This window comes from Mercenaria mercenaria, chromosome 6 (genome assembly GCF_021730395.1).
Source record: "Mercenaria mercenaria strain notata chromosome 6, MADL_Memer_1, whole genome shotgun sequence".
Lineage (NCBI taxonomy): Eukaryota > Metazoa > Mollusca > Bivalvia > Venerida > Veneridae > Mercenaria > Mercenaria mercenaria.
In genome coordinates, this window is record NC_069366.1 from 15,186,510 (window position 1) to 15,207,332 (window position 20,823).

The following is a 20,823-nucleotide window of genomic DNA, read 5'->3' on the forward strand; positions in this document are numbered from 1 at the left end:
TTAAAATCAATACTAAAATATAATTTACACTAATCAAAATTCTGACTAAAATAAAAATATTTCAGCATTTTGTTAGACAAAATAAAGTAAGATTAAATTCTCATAACTTAAATATTGAAACTGGTCGCCCTAGAAATATAAAAAAATGTTCTTTATGCAACTTCAATGCTTTGGAAGATGAGTTTCACTTCATATTAAATGTCCATTGTATACTCACATTAGAAATATTTATAGTCCAAGTTTTTATATGATTCGGCCTAGTATGTACAAACTTGTATCTTTATCACAGTAAGAAAACAAATGTGGCATCACATTGTAATAAAGGTTTCAAACTCAGAAATGATACATTGAAAACATATGAACGCATGTATGATCACTTTCGAAATATATCATTTAATGTTATTTTGAATGAGATTTTTATTTTACCTGTATTTATGAGTTATACATGATTTATTGTGACTGTCATACTGATGTATTGATGATGAGCTTGTATGCTTAAATTAATACAATTCTGTTCTGTTCTGTTGTTAAAATATCTAAAATCCTGTGCTTTTGGCCTCGTAAATTATTACCTGATTGTCAAACAATGACGACTGTCAGGTAATGTATTACTCCTTACTCACGCGATAGTCGTAATTTACGTTACATATTTTACAAGCCCGCCCGCTTAGCTCAGTAGGTAAGAGCGTTGGTCTACGGATCGCGGGGTCGCGAGTTCGATCCTCCGGCGGGGCTATGTTCTCCGTACTATTTGACTAAACGACTGTGTCTGAAATCATTAGTCCTCCACCTCGATAATTCTATGTGGGAAGTTGCAGTTACTTGCGTAGAACAGGTTTGTACTGGTACAGAATCCAGAAACATGTTAGGTTAACTGCCGCCGTTACATGACTGAAATACTGTTGAAAAACGGCGTTAAAACCAAAACGAAACGAAAACATATTTAACAAATAACTTTATTTGTTTTAACTGTCAAATATAAGCATATCTTGTTTCTTTTATCTATTTTGGATAAGCTATAAGCTTTCTTGTCGTAATCTGATATTTCAAATGTCGTCCAAGTAGTTTTTCAAACAATGGCATTTCAAATTTCTGCCGTGTTCAAATTTGGCTAATAGATCGTTTATAAAATAAAACCATTACGCCTATAAATGCAGATTCTGCTCGGATCAATTTTATCTCGTTATTTCTAAAGATATTTTGAGATACTTTGCCTATAAAGGAAACGCCCTTTATACAAAGTGTCTATAAGCACAGACTATATAATTATACAGAAAACAGTACTTACTGTCATCTCTTAGAATGATTCTCGCCCACGGGAAAGGCTTCATTTTCGCGTCCGTCTGTATGAAAGGCTTATTCGGGTTCAGTCTATTTCCCCTACCTGGCCTTGGAGGAAGTGGTGGTGGGTTATCCACGTCATTTCCGGTAACTGCAGACGACAATTTTCGATCGTTTTCTGCTTTTGCATCTGCGGGAAATAAACATCTCTTGAAAGCGTTTTTTATTGAAATGCACATCTAAATTTGTACGTTTCAGTTACAAATGTTGCAAACCGCTCAAGTAACAAAGCAAGATGAATAAATCAAAGGATGAAATGCACGTGATGCCAAAATCCACCGTCTTTCAACATCTAAGCTAATAATTAAAATGATAGAATCATTCATTAGAAGTTTGTCAAAATCAAATTATCGATTTTAAGACACTAATCCACCAGCCATACGGTAACTCTGTATTCGCAGCCAGCATCAATTAAACAAGATGGACAAACAGAATCTACGCCAATTATACCGAGGGTTTTGATTGCAAAAGAAATCAATTAAAACTGGACATTTGATTCATATCATGGTCCACTAATTGATTTACAATCATACGGCTGCAGATTGGAGGAAACAAAATTAATATTTTCGTTGATTCACAGAAAATTAGCATGAAATCCCTCTATTAGTCAGAAAATCTGTCAATAACTGTGTTTCCGGTGCTATCGTCTGGCAGAACGCTTGCGAACAATAACCACTGCAAGCAATACACCAGATTTGCATTAAACTCAAAACTGGAATTTTACTGACCACATTAAAGCGTAAACGTTATCGTTTTAAGTATAGTTCTTGCGCAAATATATCGAAAGATAAATGTAATGTCACTTACTTAGAAAATTCAGAACACCTGTTTTGTTGGCCATCATTCCATACGGCGATGATTTGGTACTCGAATTTTCCAGCATTTCTGCTATACTCCGTAACTCGTGCATTTTAGCCATGAGTTTGTTTATCCTGTCTTCGTATGTCCTTAGTATATGTGAATGTTCCTTTTTCATTCTTTTCATTTGTTCTATCAACTGTTTCTCATTGTCTGAGTAAGAGTTTTGATAATCCTGTTGCCAGCGTCTCTGATGCGGAGCTCCCTCCATTTCATTGTAACCTGAAGCATCTGTAGTCACACTTCGCGGAATACTTGAGGAACCATCGTATTCCGTACTAGTTCCGGTCCGTTCCATTACTGGCACATGTTCTTCTTGGACTTCTTCCGGTATGACGTCATGATCACGTGAATGTGACATAGTGGGCATGTTAAAGGATGATTTAAGTGATTTGTCCTTGTGTTTACCGTATGAATGAGACAGAATATCAACGGAACTTTCACTAGAAGCCGTGCTAGCTCTCTGAAGGTTCCAAGTCGTCTGGTAACTAGACATATGAGGATGATGTATATGTTTTGTTACAAGGTGGTTGTCGTCTGGACCCATTCCATTCTGAATGTCTCTGAAGTAGTCATTTACATCATGAGTGTAATTAACATTTGTTTGATGTTTTTCTCTTGTACTACCAACCGGTTTTATAGTTTCCTTTTGTTTATATAATTCTCGTTTGGTAAGGGTAATATCTGCACTGGAATATCCGTAGTTCTTTTTGCCTTGGTTTACAGGATATGACGTCATACTGGAACCATTCTGGTCTTTCCACGTGTACAATTGAACAGAGTCTTCGAAAGTATCAGCACCAAATACGCCTTTTATAACTCCGTCGTTGAAGAGTTGTCGGCAAAATTTCAAAGTTGTTGCCCGGCTTCTGAAATGTTTCGGATGACGTTCTAAAATACTGGTTACCAACTGTGATCCTTTGAAAACATTTTCGTTTCCGCTACCTCGCAGTCGACTCCAGTTCATCTGAAAAGAGATTCAAACATTTTAACTACCTTATGAAACGTAATACTCCTACCTGTAAAAACGTTGAGAAAGATATTTGTTTCAGTCAGTCTTGTTTTAAATGAATTACTAAAACAGCAAGTCAAAGCTGTCAACCAGCCGATTCCAACCGATAACTGAATATTCACCTGATGATTGGCCAAACACCCACTTCCAGTCTGTCATACTAAAAGTTTAACTTTCGAACATTTTCGCCTTAATCCAAAGCAAAATCGTATGGTTAGATAAGGAAAGTGATCCTTACGAGGCACTTCTTAAATAAACATTTACATTAATATACGGCCTTATCTCAGATCAAACGATAAATAAGTGGACATTTTGCTTTAAGGCCACGAAATGCTTTATACATAATTATGGTTTGGAAAACCTGAACAACGATAATCCATATGTCGGCGGTCTGCCCGTAGGGTACTTTCAAAGCATACAATATAAATGCATTTTACTTATTTGCTGTTAGTATTTTGTTTTCTTGACATTCTATATAAATGTCAAAAGCAAGTTAAGCGGAAGAGGTCAAGAGATTTTAAAGTACTCTGTGGAAATCCTGTATGAAAGCTACCTGCCGGAAAATATTATGCTGAATGACCATAAATTGTAAAAGAAATGTTTACATGAATAAGTTCTTTTAAGCTCAAAAGTGTACAGCTTGGGGAAATATGAAAAAGACTAAAGGATTGACCATATGTTCGTGCTTTATATTCTGGGACAGAACTTCGAGTACAGTTTCATTCTGATTGAAAGAAAATATATATTCCAGGAGATGATGTTTAGAAAGTCAGTCATGTTTTCATGAACTGTATATAGATGTTTTTCATAGTTATGCTATCAGAACTTCATCTTATCATTATATTTTATAAATGATTTGAGCGCGCAATAAGTCACGGACATTATGTAACTCATTCCAAACGTAAATAAGCACACAAGAAAGGACAAAAGCCGTCCACACACCACACTCGAAAATGCCTCAACACCTGTACCGTGTATATTTGATGAGTTAATCTGCCAGCAAACACTGTGGTGAAAAGAAGCCATACTATGGTCACAGTTTAATTGCATGTTACCAAGTAACGATGTGCAATCATGACCTTGTGTGAAAAGTTTCAATAACAATTTTATGTGTAATTAATACTCCACAGCACCGTTGCATGCTTCTGTGTGCATGCCGAGAAAAAATCGGTGTTTGGCGAGAGTTAGGGCAAACGATTTGCTTTTCTACAGAATACCAAAACGGTTCTTATAGATCCGTGACTCCTTTATTTCTTTACAAGTAATAAAGGGTTCTGTATCAACCTGTAGAAATGACTTTACAACGTTATGACTTTCTTTTCGTATATCGTTCTTCCACGTATTCTTCATAATTGTGTGTATAATTTTAGCAAAAGGGCCTTCTCGTAAAATGCAAATGACTTTAATATTTAGCGTTCTGATTTATTGTAAACCTCAGCATGATAATACCTTTGCATTTTTATCTGATCACACTCGCTGCAAAATGCGAAAAAAATGCAATCATGAGATATTTTGTTTTCGTGCTGGTTAGCAATAAATTACTTTTTATCTTAACGTATTATCAAATCACATGATCCGATCACGCGCCTCCTTTAAAAGGTTGAAAATACTTTGTCATGCAAATACATTGCAACTTTCTTCATATGTGCAGACAAAACATGAACCCGTCGTATTCACAATGTTTTATACTGCTGCAAGTTTTTGTCAGCAAGAGTTCGAAATACGACAAATCCTGTGGGTTATTTTTTGGATTAAAGGATTAGGTCACACATAATGTAACAATATGACTAGCTCTGTAAACAGTTTCGGGTATATTTGGGCTCCGTTAGAACCCGGTGTTTGCCACCTTGTACGTAGCATAATATATCACGTATTTACACACAGATGCAAACTGAAAGTTATGCCCTAGAACTGATAAAGATAGTTGACTAAGTAATTTGGTAACAAACAGTAATTAAGATACGCTTCTGCAATATACATTTGAATACATTTTTTACTTTCGAAAACATTAACTTCTCAGTCTAGATTCTAAAACGGGTCATGAGAAAGTTATTCTAAAAAGGTAGACATGTACGTGGTAGTCAAAACAAAAAAGTCATACTGGTATTTCATATTCGTTCTTTTCTGACCGACTTTTAACAACATAGGTTTTTTTTCTCACTTCAATAACAAAACATTATAATGCTTACTTAATCCGACAGGAAATGTAAAATAAACACTTTAAAGCTTGCAAACATCTAAAAAGAATTAAATACATTTAAACTGAAAAGAGAAGTATAAAAAAGAGTTACGTAACCAAACGCCTATTCCTTTTAAAAGCCTTCAAGTATTGAATCACTTTTTAGAACTGCATGCTTATAACATTCCAGGCCTCTATTTTTGCTGTCATACATAATAAAAAAACGACTTTGCATGGGTCCTTTGTATTTAGAAGTCGTTGCTATCTAAATTTGAACTCCTATAAATTAAATTTAAAAGAAGAGCACTTGAATAGACGATAATACATAAGTAAAGAATCTGGAGAGCATAGATATAGGGCCGAAAGATAATAAAATTGCGTGAACAAGCACGTTATCAAATGTTTATTGATTACCCATTTCAAATTCAATGTTAACTTTTACCATTTTAATACCTTTTTTGCATACAATTATTATCAATTTATGTCAATAAACTGTTCACATTTAAAAGCTATTATTGACATTTATCGCATAAATCATCGTTTAAAATGCCATTAAAATATTTGAATATTCAATTGTGAATTATAATTTTTCAGTGAAATTATAGAAGCTGATAGTTATCGGAAAGAAATGTCAATCAGAATAAGAAATTTTTCTTTTCAAAAAAATTGCAAAGGGATTGACTTTCTCAAAGCCTGAAAATTAACAAAGAAATCGACAATAAAAATATTTAAACTATTATGCAACATTAAATTTTATACCTAATGCAATTATAGACAGCTAAAATGCGAGTGCAACATTTTTTATTAATTTATCTTTAAACTTGCATAATATCACATTTAAATTTTAATACTGAACACAAATAACAAAATGCTATAGTGATAATTCGCATTTCAAATACTCTTGACCGTTTTAAAATAAAAACAGTGACTAAAAAGATGGTAACAGACCTTTTTACTTTGAGTGTAAAATTACTTTGAAAGTCAAAAAAAGGACATGAACGAAATACAATAAATATCATCTAATAAAAATACGAATCTGATATGGTGCCCAACGGAATACGGCCGTTTGGTTCAATGTGACCTTTGTGCTGAAATGAAATGAAAGAAGTGAAATGACATCCGCTGAGAGACTGGTTATCTAAAAAGACTGATGTCAAGTTTCAATGCTTCAACTAACAAAGAAAAAAATCCATAGGGCTTTGAGAGCTGACTCCGCGACTTTGTTATAAATATTAAATTGCCCGTAAAACTATATGGGATAATGGTCTTTATCGTTTAATTCCGATCTATAAAATTTCAGTTTCAATGTAAGAAAAGAACTGAAATAATAATGTGGGAAAATAGTTTCAGATAAAGAACAGGTTACTTTTTAATGACATAAGTATGGGAATAATAACTTGAAACAATTATGTACATGTAAAATGTTACAAGTAACATGCGCCTTGTGGGTATTTTACGAATGCACGTCTGGCCAAAACACGTAGTTACATAAAAGTTTGCAGAATATGTGCCGTTAGATAATATACGTTTCGTTACAAAGACGTAAACTGTACAGACTTTTGTTTTGTCATACAATATAAATATATACGTATGAATATTGTCTTGTGATTTTGAACAAATAACGTAAAGAGTTAACATGTTTGAATGAAATAATTTTTCCCGAAACATACTTTTTCATATTGTTATGAAGGATGAGTCTTATATAAAACGAGTCAGTTTATAAGTACTTTAATTTTGCAATGCCTTTTCTACTATTGATTTAATATGCTTCATGAAATATGCTTATCAATAAGGTGAATCTTAATTGATTTATGGTGCAAGTTTCTACTTTCTCAACGAATAATATAGGCGCAGACAGAACATTTTGTTGTCTAGTCTCTTATGCAGGCTAAATTGATTATATTCTATTTAAAACAGTGTAATATTCAGACGACATCATTATGCTGCACATACAGAGAAATATTCGGCTAAAATTATTATTATTATTCATTAGGGAGACACTATTCACACTAACAATTACAATATACGTATACGTAGTCATTTTTTGTCTGTATTTTTATGGTAATATATTCATAAACTGTTTAGAAAACAATACAGAAACCCTGAAAATAGTGAAAAATGAGATTTTATTGTTAATCAATCGTTAGTTGTGTCCACGTTATTAATAATTTTCTCATATCTCGTCTCATGTCATGTTAAATGATCCTCAACTAGAATACATAAATCATCACCATCTTCTGCTACCATAAAGTTGTATTATTTGCATAATTTATCCATAATCTGCCTATTTAGGACGACAAAATCGTGTAATAAAAACAAAGGTATTACTATTTGAGCATTTCTATGTTCAACAAGCGTCTACTGACGTAAAACCGTCTTACCCATTTTCCACATAATCCAAGAGATGACGTCTTTGTCAAACTTATTCTCCGAAAATAGTTTCTTTTTTATAATTCCGACAGTCACGGCAACATAATGTCAAGCCGATTTGCTAACAGGGGTACACTTTTTCTTGTTGCTGCTTCAAAAAATTACTGTCAATGTGCTGATAAGGATTAAACTAAGGCAAATACTTGCGCATTTAAGCCTATAGTATTCCAAAATTCCCTTTAATTAAAACGCGAGTTAATTCCTCCGCCGGAGAAAGTTTTACGAAGTTATCCCTCTGACGACTTTACGTACCATTGCTACCATCTAACAGTAGCATGCAAAATGTCACCACACAAGTATGCGAAATATCAAATACAAACACAAGTCAATTTATAAAACATCGCTCGCTAATTTATCCACATTAAATACATACAACTACATTCCCCGTGTCAGGACACTGTCAGTTATTGTTAAACGCGTTTAAGGTAAAATCCAATTTAAACATTTTAAGGAAGACGGTATCAAAAAAAATCAATGGTCGGTATGTCTTTAAGTTACCGTGGAGTCTTGTATTATGTGATATTTTATATTATATGTATAGAAGAGACATAGATGATTAAGCACGTGTCCCAGGTACTTATCACAGGTATGCATTTTTTTTACTATATTGATCTATATATTAAACGAACACGGAAGATTAATTATTAATCATATTTTACCGACTTCGTTCGGAATGCGCCTTAGGTGTTAACATCTTTATTTGCATAGCTTTTTCTTCGTGTTTTTATTATGTTTTGATCAATGACAACTGCACTTTGTAAATCCAGAAATTTTTAAGTACGAAAACGATTAAAATCTGTCCTTAACACACAAATCCGCGCAACAGGCACACTTCAAAACAACATTTTTAGTATGCAAACATAGGCATAATAGGGTATTAGTCACCCTACCGCGATATAAAAAGTGTCATATAAAAATATTTACACCACATCGCCACAAATACAGGACGATTTACAATAGAAAATGCGAACACCGTACAACTTCGGTCGAGTGCCCCCTTGAAGCTATAAACCGTGTAACATTCCGATGTTCAAATAATAATCTCTTTTTATACAAAACCACGAACGACCTGGGTTTCTTATTACAGCTGGTGCAAAGTTATTGAATTTGTAATAAAACATCTAACCGATTTGGAGACTGGGTATTTTGTAGCGAGTTTGGTTGACATGGAGGGATCCTATTTCAATCGATATGTTTATTTCAATAATTAATTTGGAGTATTTTTGTATTTGAAAGGTTTTGAAACATTTTGCCGTTATTGATATACTTAAACTTTTATGCTTTCACAGAAAAAGATAAAAAGATAAAGGCGTTTTCAAGCATTTTAGACCCATTACTGCAATAACCGGTTACAAAGAGAATGAGTGCTAAATACGAAAATCAATTAAAGTTGCCTTTTACAGCGCTTCCTAAAATTATTAAGGTCAGCCCATTTCTATTCGCTTTAACTGACATTAAAATGCCCATCAAATACAATCAAAATATAATAAACATGCAGTTGTCAGGGATGAAATTGTCCCGTTACTTCCTGCGCATAATGATTTTCTGATGGAGGAACCAAATCTTAGATCTCGTGCTACAGGAAATTGTTTTGAAACGCTGGACAAATGTCTTTATGACGTTCCGATAACAGGATTAAAAGTATAAATATTATTACAACACTGTGTATTACTGAGACGGTTTTTGTCGTGTTCGTCGATCTTGCAAAAGCTTTTGATCATATGTGAACTGGTTAAAACTGTATTGGAACTTCAGCATATGCTGCGCGTATTTTTCCTTAAAAATTAAGATATCACGGTATTTATTGGATCAACTCGGGTATTTAATAATATTATAGCTTGAATGTATTTAATATCTTAATGACTGAAAAGCGATTGACTGGTTTAACATCGAACATTTTGACATCTGTCATGACCGCTGGATAAGTCACGTAAACTGGAACAGTAAATCATAAATCATTCTATCGTAATTATATTAAAGCGATATGACAGGTTATGTGGTCGATATGTTTACCTATGCAATGCTTATCTCATGTCTAAAAATAAAATGATATAAGCGATAAAAATAAAAGGAAGAAGTTAAATTGAATTAGACGTCTTGGTGTGATATAGATTTGAGTGGTTTCAAACGGTATTTTTTCTCTGATCAACGAAATGAAGATTTCCTTATTAACGAGTTTTAATTTTCAACTTTTTATTGCTGTTTCTAAACCCCATACTTGATAAATAAGAAGAAAGGCCTTATTGTAAAGTAGGTAAAGTATCACTAGTATGTTTGGGGGTTGTCTGATTATGGAAAAATATACATTAATCGGGACAGTTGATGACGATATAATATATTGGTAAAGTACTAATAACCTTACACCGTTTAAACTACAGTATTCTTTTTTGTTTTTGTTGGATTAACGTCACACCGACACAGTTATAGGTCATATGGCGATTTTCTAGCTTTCTATGGAGGAGGAAGACCCAGGGTGCCCCTCCTAGCTTTATTTCTTCACGAGCGGGCACCTGGGTAGAACCACTAACCTTTCGCAAGCCAGCTAGATGGCTTAATTCAACTCCTTAAGCGAGGATCGAACCTACAACGGTGAGAGGCAAGTGATTTACATCGGTGCTTCTACCAGCTAAATAAGATATGAATGAAATATAAGCATAATGCAGAACAAATGAGCGATTCTAGTAAAACAAAGTAAAATAACTTACAGGATTGATTCCAGATTAACTTGTGATAGATGTGTTGTCAAAATAGACTAAATACTTATTGAATACAAATGTGAACTATGTAACTGTAATTTCACTTCTGTTCGAAGATAAGAGCATTTCAAACAATATTAAACCTCTGCTAGATATAAATACAAGTTTAACCAGACTGAAAAAAGATCAAGATAAAAATAAACCAAGCAGCCGATCAATATACAGCCATATCAAAGAATAGCTTTTTAAATGGCAACTGTAACATAAACACCAAGCGTACCAAGTTTCATCAGGAGTTAACATTTATTAGATATAGCGACGTCCAAGCGTACGAAGTTAAAAGAGAAGCGAACATCTTTTAGACATGGCGAATAAGCGTACCGAGTTAAAAGAGGAGCGGACATCTATTAGATATAACGACCAAGCGTACCGAGAACATCTATAAGATATAACGACCAAGTGTACCGAGTTAAAAAAGAAGCGAACGTTTATTACATACAGGGATCAAGCGAACCAAGTTAAAAGAGGAGCGAACATCTATTAAATACAGGGATCAAGCGAACCCAGTTAAAAGAGGAGCGGACATCTATTACATTCAGGGATCAAGCGAACCGAGTTAAAAGAGAAGCGAACATCTATTACATACCGGGATCAAACGAACCGAGTTAAAAGAGGAGCGAACATCTATTACATACAGGGATCAAGCGTACCGAGTTAAAAGAGGAGCGAACATCTATTACATACAGGGATCAAGCGTACCGAGTTAAAAGAGGAGCGAACATCTATTACATACAGGGATCAAGCGTTCCGAGTTAAAAGAGGAGCGAACATCTATTACATACAGGGATCAAGCGAACCAAGTCAAAAGAGGAGCCAACATCTTTTAGACTATAGCGACCAAGCGAACCAAGTTAAAAGAGGAGCAAACATCTGTTACATACAGCGATCAAGTGTTGAAAGTTTAATGAAGAGTAAGAGGAGTGAACACCTATTATATACAACGATCAAGCGTACCAAGTTAAGAAAGGAGCGAAATATCAAGTTTAAACAGGTGTTATTATCTATTAGATAAAAAAATCAGGCGTATTGCTGAACCTATTAATAATAACAGACATCGTTAAGTATATAAAAACTGAACCAACTTACCACGAAAAGCAAATCATGATTTGTAACAGGCTAAGAATATAGCTAAATCATAATATAAAACAGCCGCACCACGAGAAAACCAACATAGTGCATTTGCGACCAGCATGGATCCAGACCAGCCTGCGCATCCGCGCAGTCTGGTCAGGATCCATGCTATTCGCTTTCAAAGCCTACTGCAATGAGAGAAACCATTAGCGAACAGCATGAATCCTGACCAGACTGCGCGGATGCGCTATGTTGGTTTTCTCATGGTGCGGCTCAAATTGTTATAAGCAAAGAATTATATAGACTTACCAAGAGCAAATCAACATCCATTTTTGACATTGAGAAAAGATGACAACAATTTTGATATAAATTAAAAGATGTTTGTGTATATAACAAACCTTTATTTACTTATTATCACTAACATAAATTGTTATCTAAATGTACAGATTAACTCGTATTATCGCAGTTTTAATGGTTTTAAAAGGACACATGATCCCGGTTAAGGTCTTATGTCATATCTTAACAAACATATCATTATTCTCTGATGACAAAACTTCCAAAACATTAATAGTCTCAACCAGATCTTTATCAACTTTAGACAAAACACAAAAATTTGATCCTTCGCTTTTTCACAAGATTCTTCAGTTGAAAAAGACAGACAGGTCCGTGTTCTCATGTCATATAAATATATTTAGGTAACTAGATACTGTAAAAATTATGAAAAATGATGTTTTTTCAGACGCCATTAAATTTATTTTATTTAAAGGGAATTCCTATAGTTTTTTATGCGCATCTTTCTGCGCAGCCGACACTTTCTATGGAAAACTGAACTGAAGTCAACATTTGTTGAAACATGTTACAGACAATCTTAAATATGAGGAATTTTGAATGTAATAACATTTTTGATAAGTTATATCAGTAATCAAATGTTGATACTGATTTATGTTGTATTGACAAGTATCATGCCTGACAGGTGTCTTGCTATTTTTGTGGTTGTGTTTTCACATCGCATTTTAGTACAAAGACAGTGTTGTTCATATAATGTCAGATAATTGACTTAGTACTGATAAGACAATATCACCTTTCAGATTATTTAGTATTCAATTATAAAAAGAATTAAGAATTTTTAAAACTTTTTTTTAACATTTAGCAGACATACATGTAATCAATTTGGCCAGGTTCGCGCCATTTCCGTCCGAACAGGTGTTGTATTCTATCGGTCTTAACAAAAAATTTAGCCTGGTGACCCATACATTTTTAGCCATTTTTATGCTCACAATACAATTATCTATACACAAAAAGAAAAAGAAAAAATTCTATGAAAGAGTTTTTTCAAAATGTAAAAAAAATATTCTTTACTATGGGTATTTTTCATTGAAAAAAGTTCACAAAAGTAAATATGAAACAATATTTTTTTTCATTTGTACCCATTATTGTAAGGATAGAATATTACAAATATGACTATGATATAAAATAAGTATATAATAAAATCTGTAAAAAGAAAAAACCGTATTGTGCTGCCTGGATGTATATTTTGGTTGGTATTTATAAAAAAGCAGAAAATTATGAAAATGTTGAAAAATCGCTGGCAGTTTCAGCAACAGTGGGTGTGTTCAAAACAATTTTTCACAAAAACAAGCCTGGTGACCTATTGTTTTTATTTGTTCATTGTTTTCAGCACAAATTTTCCTATCATATATGTGAATTTAAAAAAATTCTATGAAAGGAAAAAAACTATAGGAATTCTCTTTAAATGGTCCATAGAATCATGTTTTTTTTGTCCTTCACGTAACCGATTTTTAAAATTATAGACATAGTTGAGTATTAAAAGAAATTTAAACAAATGTTATACCCGCTTTATAAACTACACTGAGAGGTACAGACGTAAACAAAAACTCAGACAGACAGATGTACATACACGCACACATACTCAGGTAGAGGGGAGATATAGTTCTCCATGTAAGTATTTTTGTAGAAGGAAATTGTGTTATCAAAGTTTATAAAATTTAGCACACCTGTCCGGAAATAAATTTTTGCAATGTTAGACAAAATTGGCATTATGTTTAAACATTTCATTTATCTACTATTAAGGTAACTTTAGGACAGGGAAATGTCAAAAAATGTGATAAACCAAACAGAACAATCTAAGTGTGAAGATTAAAGTTCTCTTGTTCCTAGAGAGACAGACATGCTGCAAAGAGGCATCAGGATACTGTTGCTATTAAAACAAAACAAAAAAAGATGACTTGCTTCTAAAGTTTTAACACATAAAATCGAGATGTTTTTCTTTAATTGGACCAAGCAATACCTTTCTTCGACAAACTGAAATAGAAAAGCAGGAGCTCGGCAGGTCGACAAACACGACAAAAATGAAAATGATGCAGGCTCGGTCTGACTGAGCCTCAACGTAGTGAGAATGCATTTAAACCAAATGTATTAACTTAAAAACAAAACTGACAAAAACAACGACACAGATCTGACAGGAATAGGCGTCCTCCCAGGATGCTGGGATCTTAAAATAAAACCCTACATCGATGTATATGTTTGTGCACATAACGGATACATACACACATTACATAGACAAAATAAAACCAACGAGGATGAAACAAACATATCCATGGTAAGGTCAGTAGCAAAACACTTCGGTTTGTTTGTTTTGGGTTTAACGCCGTTTTTCAACAGTATTTCAGTCATGTAACGGCGGGCAGTCAACCTAACCAGTGTTCCTGGATTCTGTACCAGTACAAACCTGTTCTTCTTTTACCACTCGGCCACGGAGGCCCTGGAGCAATTCATAACTTAACGGTATTACACAGTCTTCTGGGATATTTCAATGCTACTTTATTACCCAGAGGTTCCAAGTATTTACTTTAGATCATCAACGATAAATGAAACATATTACCCAACGACAGCCGACAATGGAATAGTCATTAATTATGGATACAATATATGTTTGATGTTGGCACCTTACAGCAACAAAGAGATTCTAATTTCATCGATATGCCAGTTAACTGACGATGGAATTCTTTGGAGACTTTTATTATTCATTAGAACTGAATAAAATTTTAAAAATCAAGTCAAAACATGTCAACAACTTGATATATACTCTCTGAGAGATAAACTTAGTACAGACTGTTGAAGTACTGTGTATGTAATCATTATCATATAGATAAAATATTATTACTCAAGTCACTTGACACAAAAAGGCGTTCCCGAGACATAACTGCAAGCAGATAACTCTTGAGACACTTCTGTCACAATAAAGCCATGTTTAATAGAAAAATGCAAATGCAACAGAACTGACCAAAGGGAAGAGATGACTTGAATGTTCGTATCTCTGAGGACCATAAGAACACATATTGTTTCAGATAAGGATAACATGGTGTAATAGCCATAATTCATATCTTGTAACTAGATCGGGTAATATTTAAATGAAATTTGGTCACTTTAAAGACATTCAAAATTTTATCATTTTTTGGGGAGATAATCGGTATTGAAGTTAACATTGATGCCTATGGGAAATATATAATTTCTTTGATTATAAGAATCTGAACTTGAGTTTCGAGAAAATATCGAGGTAGAAAGCTGCATTATATGATTCTGATACAAATATCATAAGAAATCTAAAATTCCCCGTAGGGAAAAGGAGAAAATTATTTTTTTTCTAGTTTTCAGGCGAGATAACTCATGAAAAACCAAAATTATCAGGGGAGGTAATCTAAAGGAAATTTTTGAGAACTTCTGTCACTATATAACTTGTCAATATGCACCTTATTTCTATCGTTTGACATTTTCAAAGCTTACATTATCAAGTTGTATGTACGCTTTTGGTGAAATTGAGGCCTATTACGGGTAGTCTACCTTAAATTTAACATGGGAACATGTACATAGAACTTTTTTAATAAAATAATGCTGAAATGTAGCTTTAAAATGTTTTTCTCACAACCTACTTAAGACAGTATGCAGTCACATGCTTCAAGAAATATTTACGTAAACACTCCCGTCCCGAAAGGAATGTGCGCTCGAAACAAGTAATGCAACCATGGCCGGATGATATTGCAAAACGGATAAAAGATCGAGTAGAATGCCATACATAATAATGCAGGGGAACAGAAAATAATATGACGAGGGTATCTGTGTCAATGGAACTGTCAGTTAAGTATGGGAATGCATGTGATATTGCATGCTATATTACATTTGAATCAAAACGCTGCAGACATCACATCTGTTTCAGAACTTACTGGCTGTAAATCTTCTTTTTTTTCTTTTGTTGGGTATAACGTCGCTTCGACACAATTATATGTCATATGGCAAATCTCTTCAAAACGTAAACAAGTTGTACCATATTACCATTTCTCCTAACATGCTCTACGTTACAAATTGAAGATACACGGTGGCATAAATGATAATGAAAGGTTTGCAACATGCACCCATTGACTAGGTGCAAGATCCAAAGATAACATTGATATTGGAGAACCTAATATCTCTCCGATATATTGAACTAATGGCAGCTGAGATTTCAATGCACCTGACGGAGTAAATGCAGGATGAAATGAGTCGCAACACGAGAAAACCAACATAATGCATTTGCGACCAGCATGGATCCAGACCAGCCTGCGCATCCGCTCAGTCTGGTCTAGATTCATGCTGTTTGCTAACGGTTACTCTAATTGCAATAGGCTTTGAAAGCGAACAGCATGGATCCTGACCAGACTACGCGGATGCGCAGGCTGGTCTGGATCCATGCTGGTCACAAATGCACTATGTTGGTTTTCTCGTGGTGTGGCTCAAATGGCATTGACACAGACGAAAGTGATACGGAATACAGTGTATCCAATAGCGATGTAGAAAATTTGTTAAGAAGTACATGTATTTGCAAGATATGGGCGAGGCTGTTTGTGTCAATGCAAATTGTTACCTATTTGGAATAAATGAAATGTGAAGTAAGCAGAAACTGTCAGGAAAAGCAAAGTCTGTATATATAGGTCACAAACAAGCACAACAGATTATACGTAACAGTATGTCATAGACAATATGATTGTGAACCTGACACTGGATTCCTTATACTATTTACAGAATCTCGGCCACATACGAACTACTTATACAGAATGAAATCATGTTTAAAAGTCTGTCGCATTCCTAATCAAGTACGGCGATACTACCATACAGTAACTGGTCGCACAACATTGGTGACTGCCTCGTTCTCGCATACAATTAGGTCAACTACGAATCCTCCTTGTTTTAGCATATAACGACGAGCATGCATTGTCAAAGCTGACCACATATTTTAAATTATCATGAAAAGAGTAAAAGAGGACACATGTAATAACATTACCAGTATACAATATCATAATCAACACCCTCGTATAGATATAGCTAATAGGCTGATGTATATTTGTATAAGAAAATAGAAAAAGGGGAAACTTCACAGGTCGCTCAACACGATAAAAATGAAAATGCTGCAGGCTCGGTTTGATTGAGCCAGTGGAAATGCATGCTACCGTCTACGCCCTCTAGCCCCGGGTTGAGTAGAACTCAGCATTTACACATGTAACAAGTACCAAAAACAATTCAGAGACATCATGTTCATACGGCGGTGCACATGAAACCTTCAATGATACATTATTGTGTAATTCCATGAAAAGCGGTGCATGGTCCCCAGTTAAAATAATGGGTTTGCCCTAAACGAGAAAACAATGGACAGAACTAAAAGAAGATGCTTTGTGAACAACGATGGTAACCAAATAAAATAATGGCAGAATTGGTTTAATTGAATAATTATGTTCACCAAATGTAACGAAAATTGCTGAACCTTCATGATACAGACAACATTATGAATACAGACAACATTATGAATATACAAAATAAACCAAACTTGTAGCATGAGATGTACTGAAAATTGCATCACCACAAACGCCCCTGGCAACGTCTGTTATAAATGTAATAACACTGGATTCAACTTTTGCAGCCGCCTCTCAGATGACCTCATCTTGTCTATGTCAAGCATGCGGCCGAGAAATAAGAACACGTTTTGTGACAGCTCGTAGAAACAAAGTTTAACGTCTTATGTAATAAAAAACATGTCCACATCAAAGAAAATGTTATGTAAATATGTGATGTGAAGACGACATTGGAGAGTAAACATGGAAATAAACTCTGAAGGTATGTTTGACATGAAAGCAAACTAGATAAGTCTGGAATGTTATCTGGTGACATGCTCGTATGTTGTTGTGAAAATTCATTTTAACCACCGCATTACATAATGTATTTGTTTGTAACATGTCACGGATGTACGAGTTAAATGAAACTCGCCATGTACATTGAACTTGCATGATTTTGGATAATGATTCGCCATAACTGAGTGTAATTTTAAAAAAAAAAACTCGCTATAAGATTTATCAATATAATAGTGACATTCACGTTTCAATACGCCGTGTCTAATGTTCAAAATGTTAGACATGAACAAACGTTACAATAGTATACGTTGGTAATTAATTACAATGGTAACGGGCTAATTACAGTCTGCATGGCAGAAAATTCTGTTTAGACAGTTGCACGAGCATTAGAACTACCACTAAAGATGAAATGAAATCTCAATTTTTATCTAAATCCTTGCGGTTTAAAAACGTATAGAAACTATATGAATTGAAATTTTCTGCCAGGGAACTAAACATTTGAGTTTCGTGAAAATCAGTGTTTTAACATTACACATTTTCTTTTGTCACAATCCAGCCTTTTTATTGGCTTTTAGTGATTGAGGAAGTGCCCAGATGCTTCCGAAAATTATTTCAAGAATGGGCGGATACCTGGATAGAACAAGCGACCTTCCACAAACCAGATGAATGGCTTCCTTACATGAGAGAATTGTACACCTCAAGTCACAGCAGCGAGGGGTAAGTAATTCGAAACCAGCGACCTTAACCACTCGGCCTCGGAGGCCTCTTATAAATCTGGCACATTTATGCTTATTTTTCATATTCAAATACATTGATTTCATTTTTCAAGCGCGTATATTAAAACAAAATAAAATAGAATACAAATTCACTTCAAAAGAAACTAGATCGTGGGTACTTAACCCTTACGCTGCTAATCTTATACTATGAAATTGTCCATCTACTTGAAAGTTAACAGGGGAGCTTACCAAAAATGTACTGACTGAATGGTCAACAATGCAGATCTTGATCTGACACTGGTCGCAAGGGCAGAATCAATCATGCCGGGCATGATAAGGGTTAAAAGATTTTACTGAGTTTTTTTAGAAATATTCATTCCTTTATATTATCGAAGTTACACTGTTTAATCAGAAGGGATATAAATACTTGAAGATGACACTAGTCACCACCGACACGATCTCTTTGTAGCATTTCATTCACCATTTCATGATTGACAAACGAATAAATTTATCTTGTTTCTTTCAACAACTCAAGGGTATGACAAAATGTAAGTTTGTAAGATTTCATTTTAGATTTTTACTTTACTGACATTATAACATTGTCTGATATACATTTTTGCTTTGTTAATTTTCGTGAAGATGAATAATTCAACTTCGTGCAGGTATTCTTTCCGAAGTACGTGCATGGCTCACTGTAAGTTTTTTGTTATTTCAGTGATAGAAACGAATATCAGGTCATCACTTAGCAAATATAAGGAAATTCCAAAGTCTGATGTCACTGGTATGTGCAAATAAGAAATCTCTTTTTTGTTTCAGGAAGTGTCGTCAATATATTAAATCAACATTTCAAAATGATTGAATATTTCTATAACGCCTGTGCTAAAATGTTTTTTTGAAAATAATCTTTGTATAAATATCGGAAAAAAATGGAGCACCTTCCTCTGTTACAAAGGTATGTTTCAATATTGACTGAATTGAATATAGCACGAAAGGTAATTGAAAGACCGACACGACAAAAGGCTATCGGCCTGAAAAATCAAAGCACCTGCAGAATTCTACGACAATTACTGGACCGTGATTTGACATGGATTTCTTTTTAATTAGTGTTTGACCGTTTCAATGCCGAATTTAACCAGTTTCATATTATAAAACTTATCCTTATCAACAACGAAACGAGCCTTATATCGCTCGTCTAAGTTTTCGACTTAACGGAACAATTTTGGCAGAGAAACGTTGCTCCGAAATTATTCTAAAATCGCTAGCCTGATTTCAAAAAAAGAAAATGCTCAACAATGTTTCTTGGGTGACCCTGAACTAATAGTTTTATAGACCAGTCATAAAAGAACGACATAATTCAGTCATAAGGAATATCGTCATGATTACCCAAAGGTTCCAAATATTTACTTTAGATTATTAACGATGAATGAAACGTACCACACGACGATGGCCGTCAATGAAACAGTCATCAATTATTGATGCATTTAATGTTTGATGTTTGCACCTTATAGCAGCGAAACAATACTAATTGGTCCTACATGCCAGTACATTGACAAGTAAACTCTTTGGAGACGTTTATTATTCATTAGGTATGCAGGGGAATTGCTTGCAGACAACTGTAGTAGAAAATATACAAAGTTGGTCGAGAGATACCAAATAAAATTGAACAATTTTGAGAGATAGATTATGCATGTGATATTGCATGCTACATAACGATTGCATCAACACACATCACAGCTGCAGGAGAACTAACGTTAGCCTGCAAATCATTTGTTACGTTCTCAAAAAAAAAATGAAAACAAGATGGTCTATATTATTATCCCGCCTTAAAACTCTCTTCAGTATAAGCTGATGATATAAGATGCATAAAGGATAATGAAAGGGTTGTAACGTAGAATGCACCCATTGGTTAGATGCATGACATTATGATAACATTCATAAGAATGAACTTGATATCTCCTCGGTATACTGAATTAATGGCAGCTGCGATATAAAATAACTTACGACAAAAGTACAGGAACGAAAGTGATATGGATTGGAAATGTATCACATAACGACGAAGAAAGAAGCTTCGAGCAAAAAATCTAGAAATTCGAGAAATTTCAAAATGTACATGTCGATGTAAATGGTTACTTTCTTGTGATAACTCGTAAAAAGAGCTCCTTTCAGTGTTTTCACAATGACTGCATGCTAAAGCCGTGGTCAGTTACCAGCAAAATTTCAGTATTAACTTATGAGTAAATCAAAATGGATTATACACATGTGTCCCTGTTTTCTGTCAAGATCT

At 34.2% G+C, this 20,823-nt stretch overlaps 1 protein-coding gene across 8 annotated transcripts in view; it reads right to left on the bottom strand.

Moving 5' to 3' along the window:
• LOC123549584 (uncharacterized) overlaps positions 1-20,823 on the bottom strand; it is an 80,611-nt gene that overhangs the window by 15,094 nt on the left and 44,694 nt on the right. For 4 of the 8 annotated variants that reach the window (XM_053545193.1, XM_053545189.1, XM_053545187.1 and 1 more), the window contains exons 2-3: positions 2,149-3,166; positions 1,289-1,471 (exon numbers count right to left, since the gene is read on the bottom strand). In XM_053545193.1, the coding sequence (XP_053401168.1) occupies positions 1,289-1,471; positions 2,149-3,166 (1,201 nt within the window). Of the gene's footprint in view, positions 1-1,288; positions 1,472-2,148; positions 3,167-5,507; positions 5,642-7,771; positions 8,754-10,525; positions 10,653-11,956; positions 12,106-20,823 lie in introns of those variants that run through there. The other 4 variants (XM_045337777.2, XM_053545191.1, XM_053545188.1 and 1 more) reach the window with 4 other exon arrangements.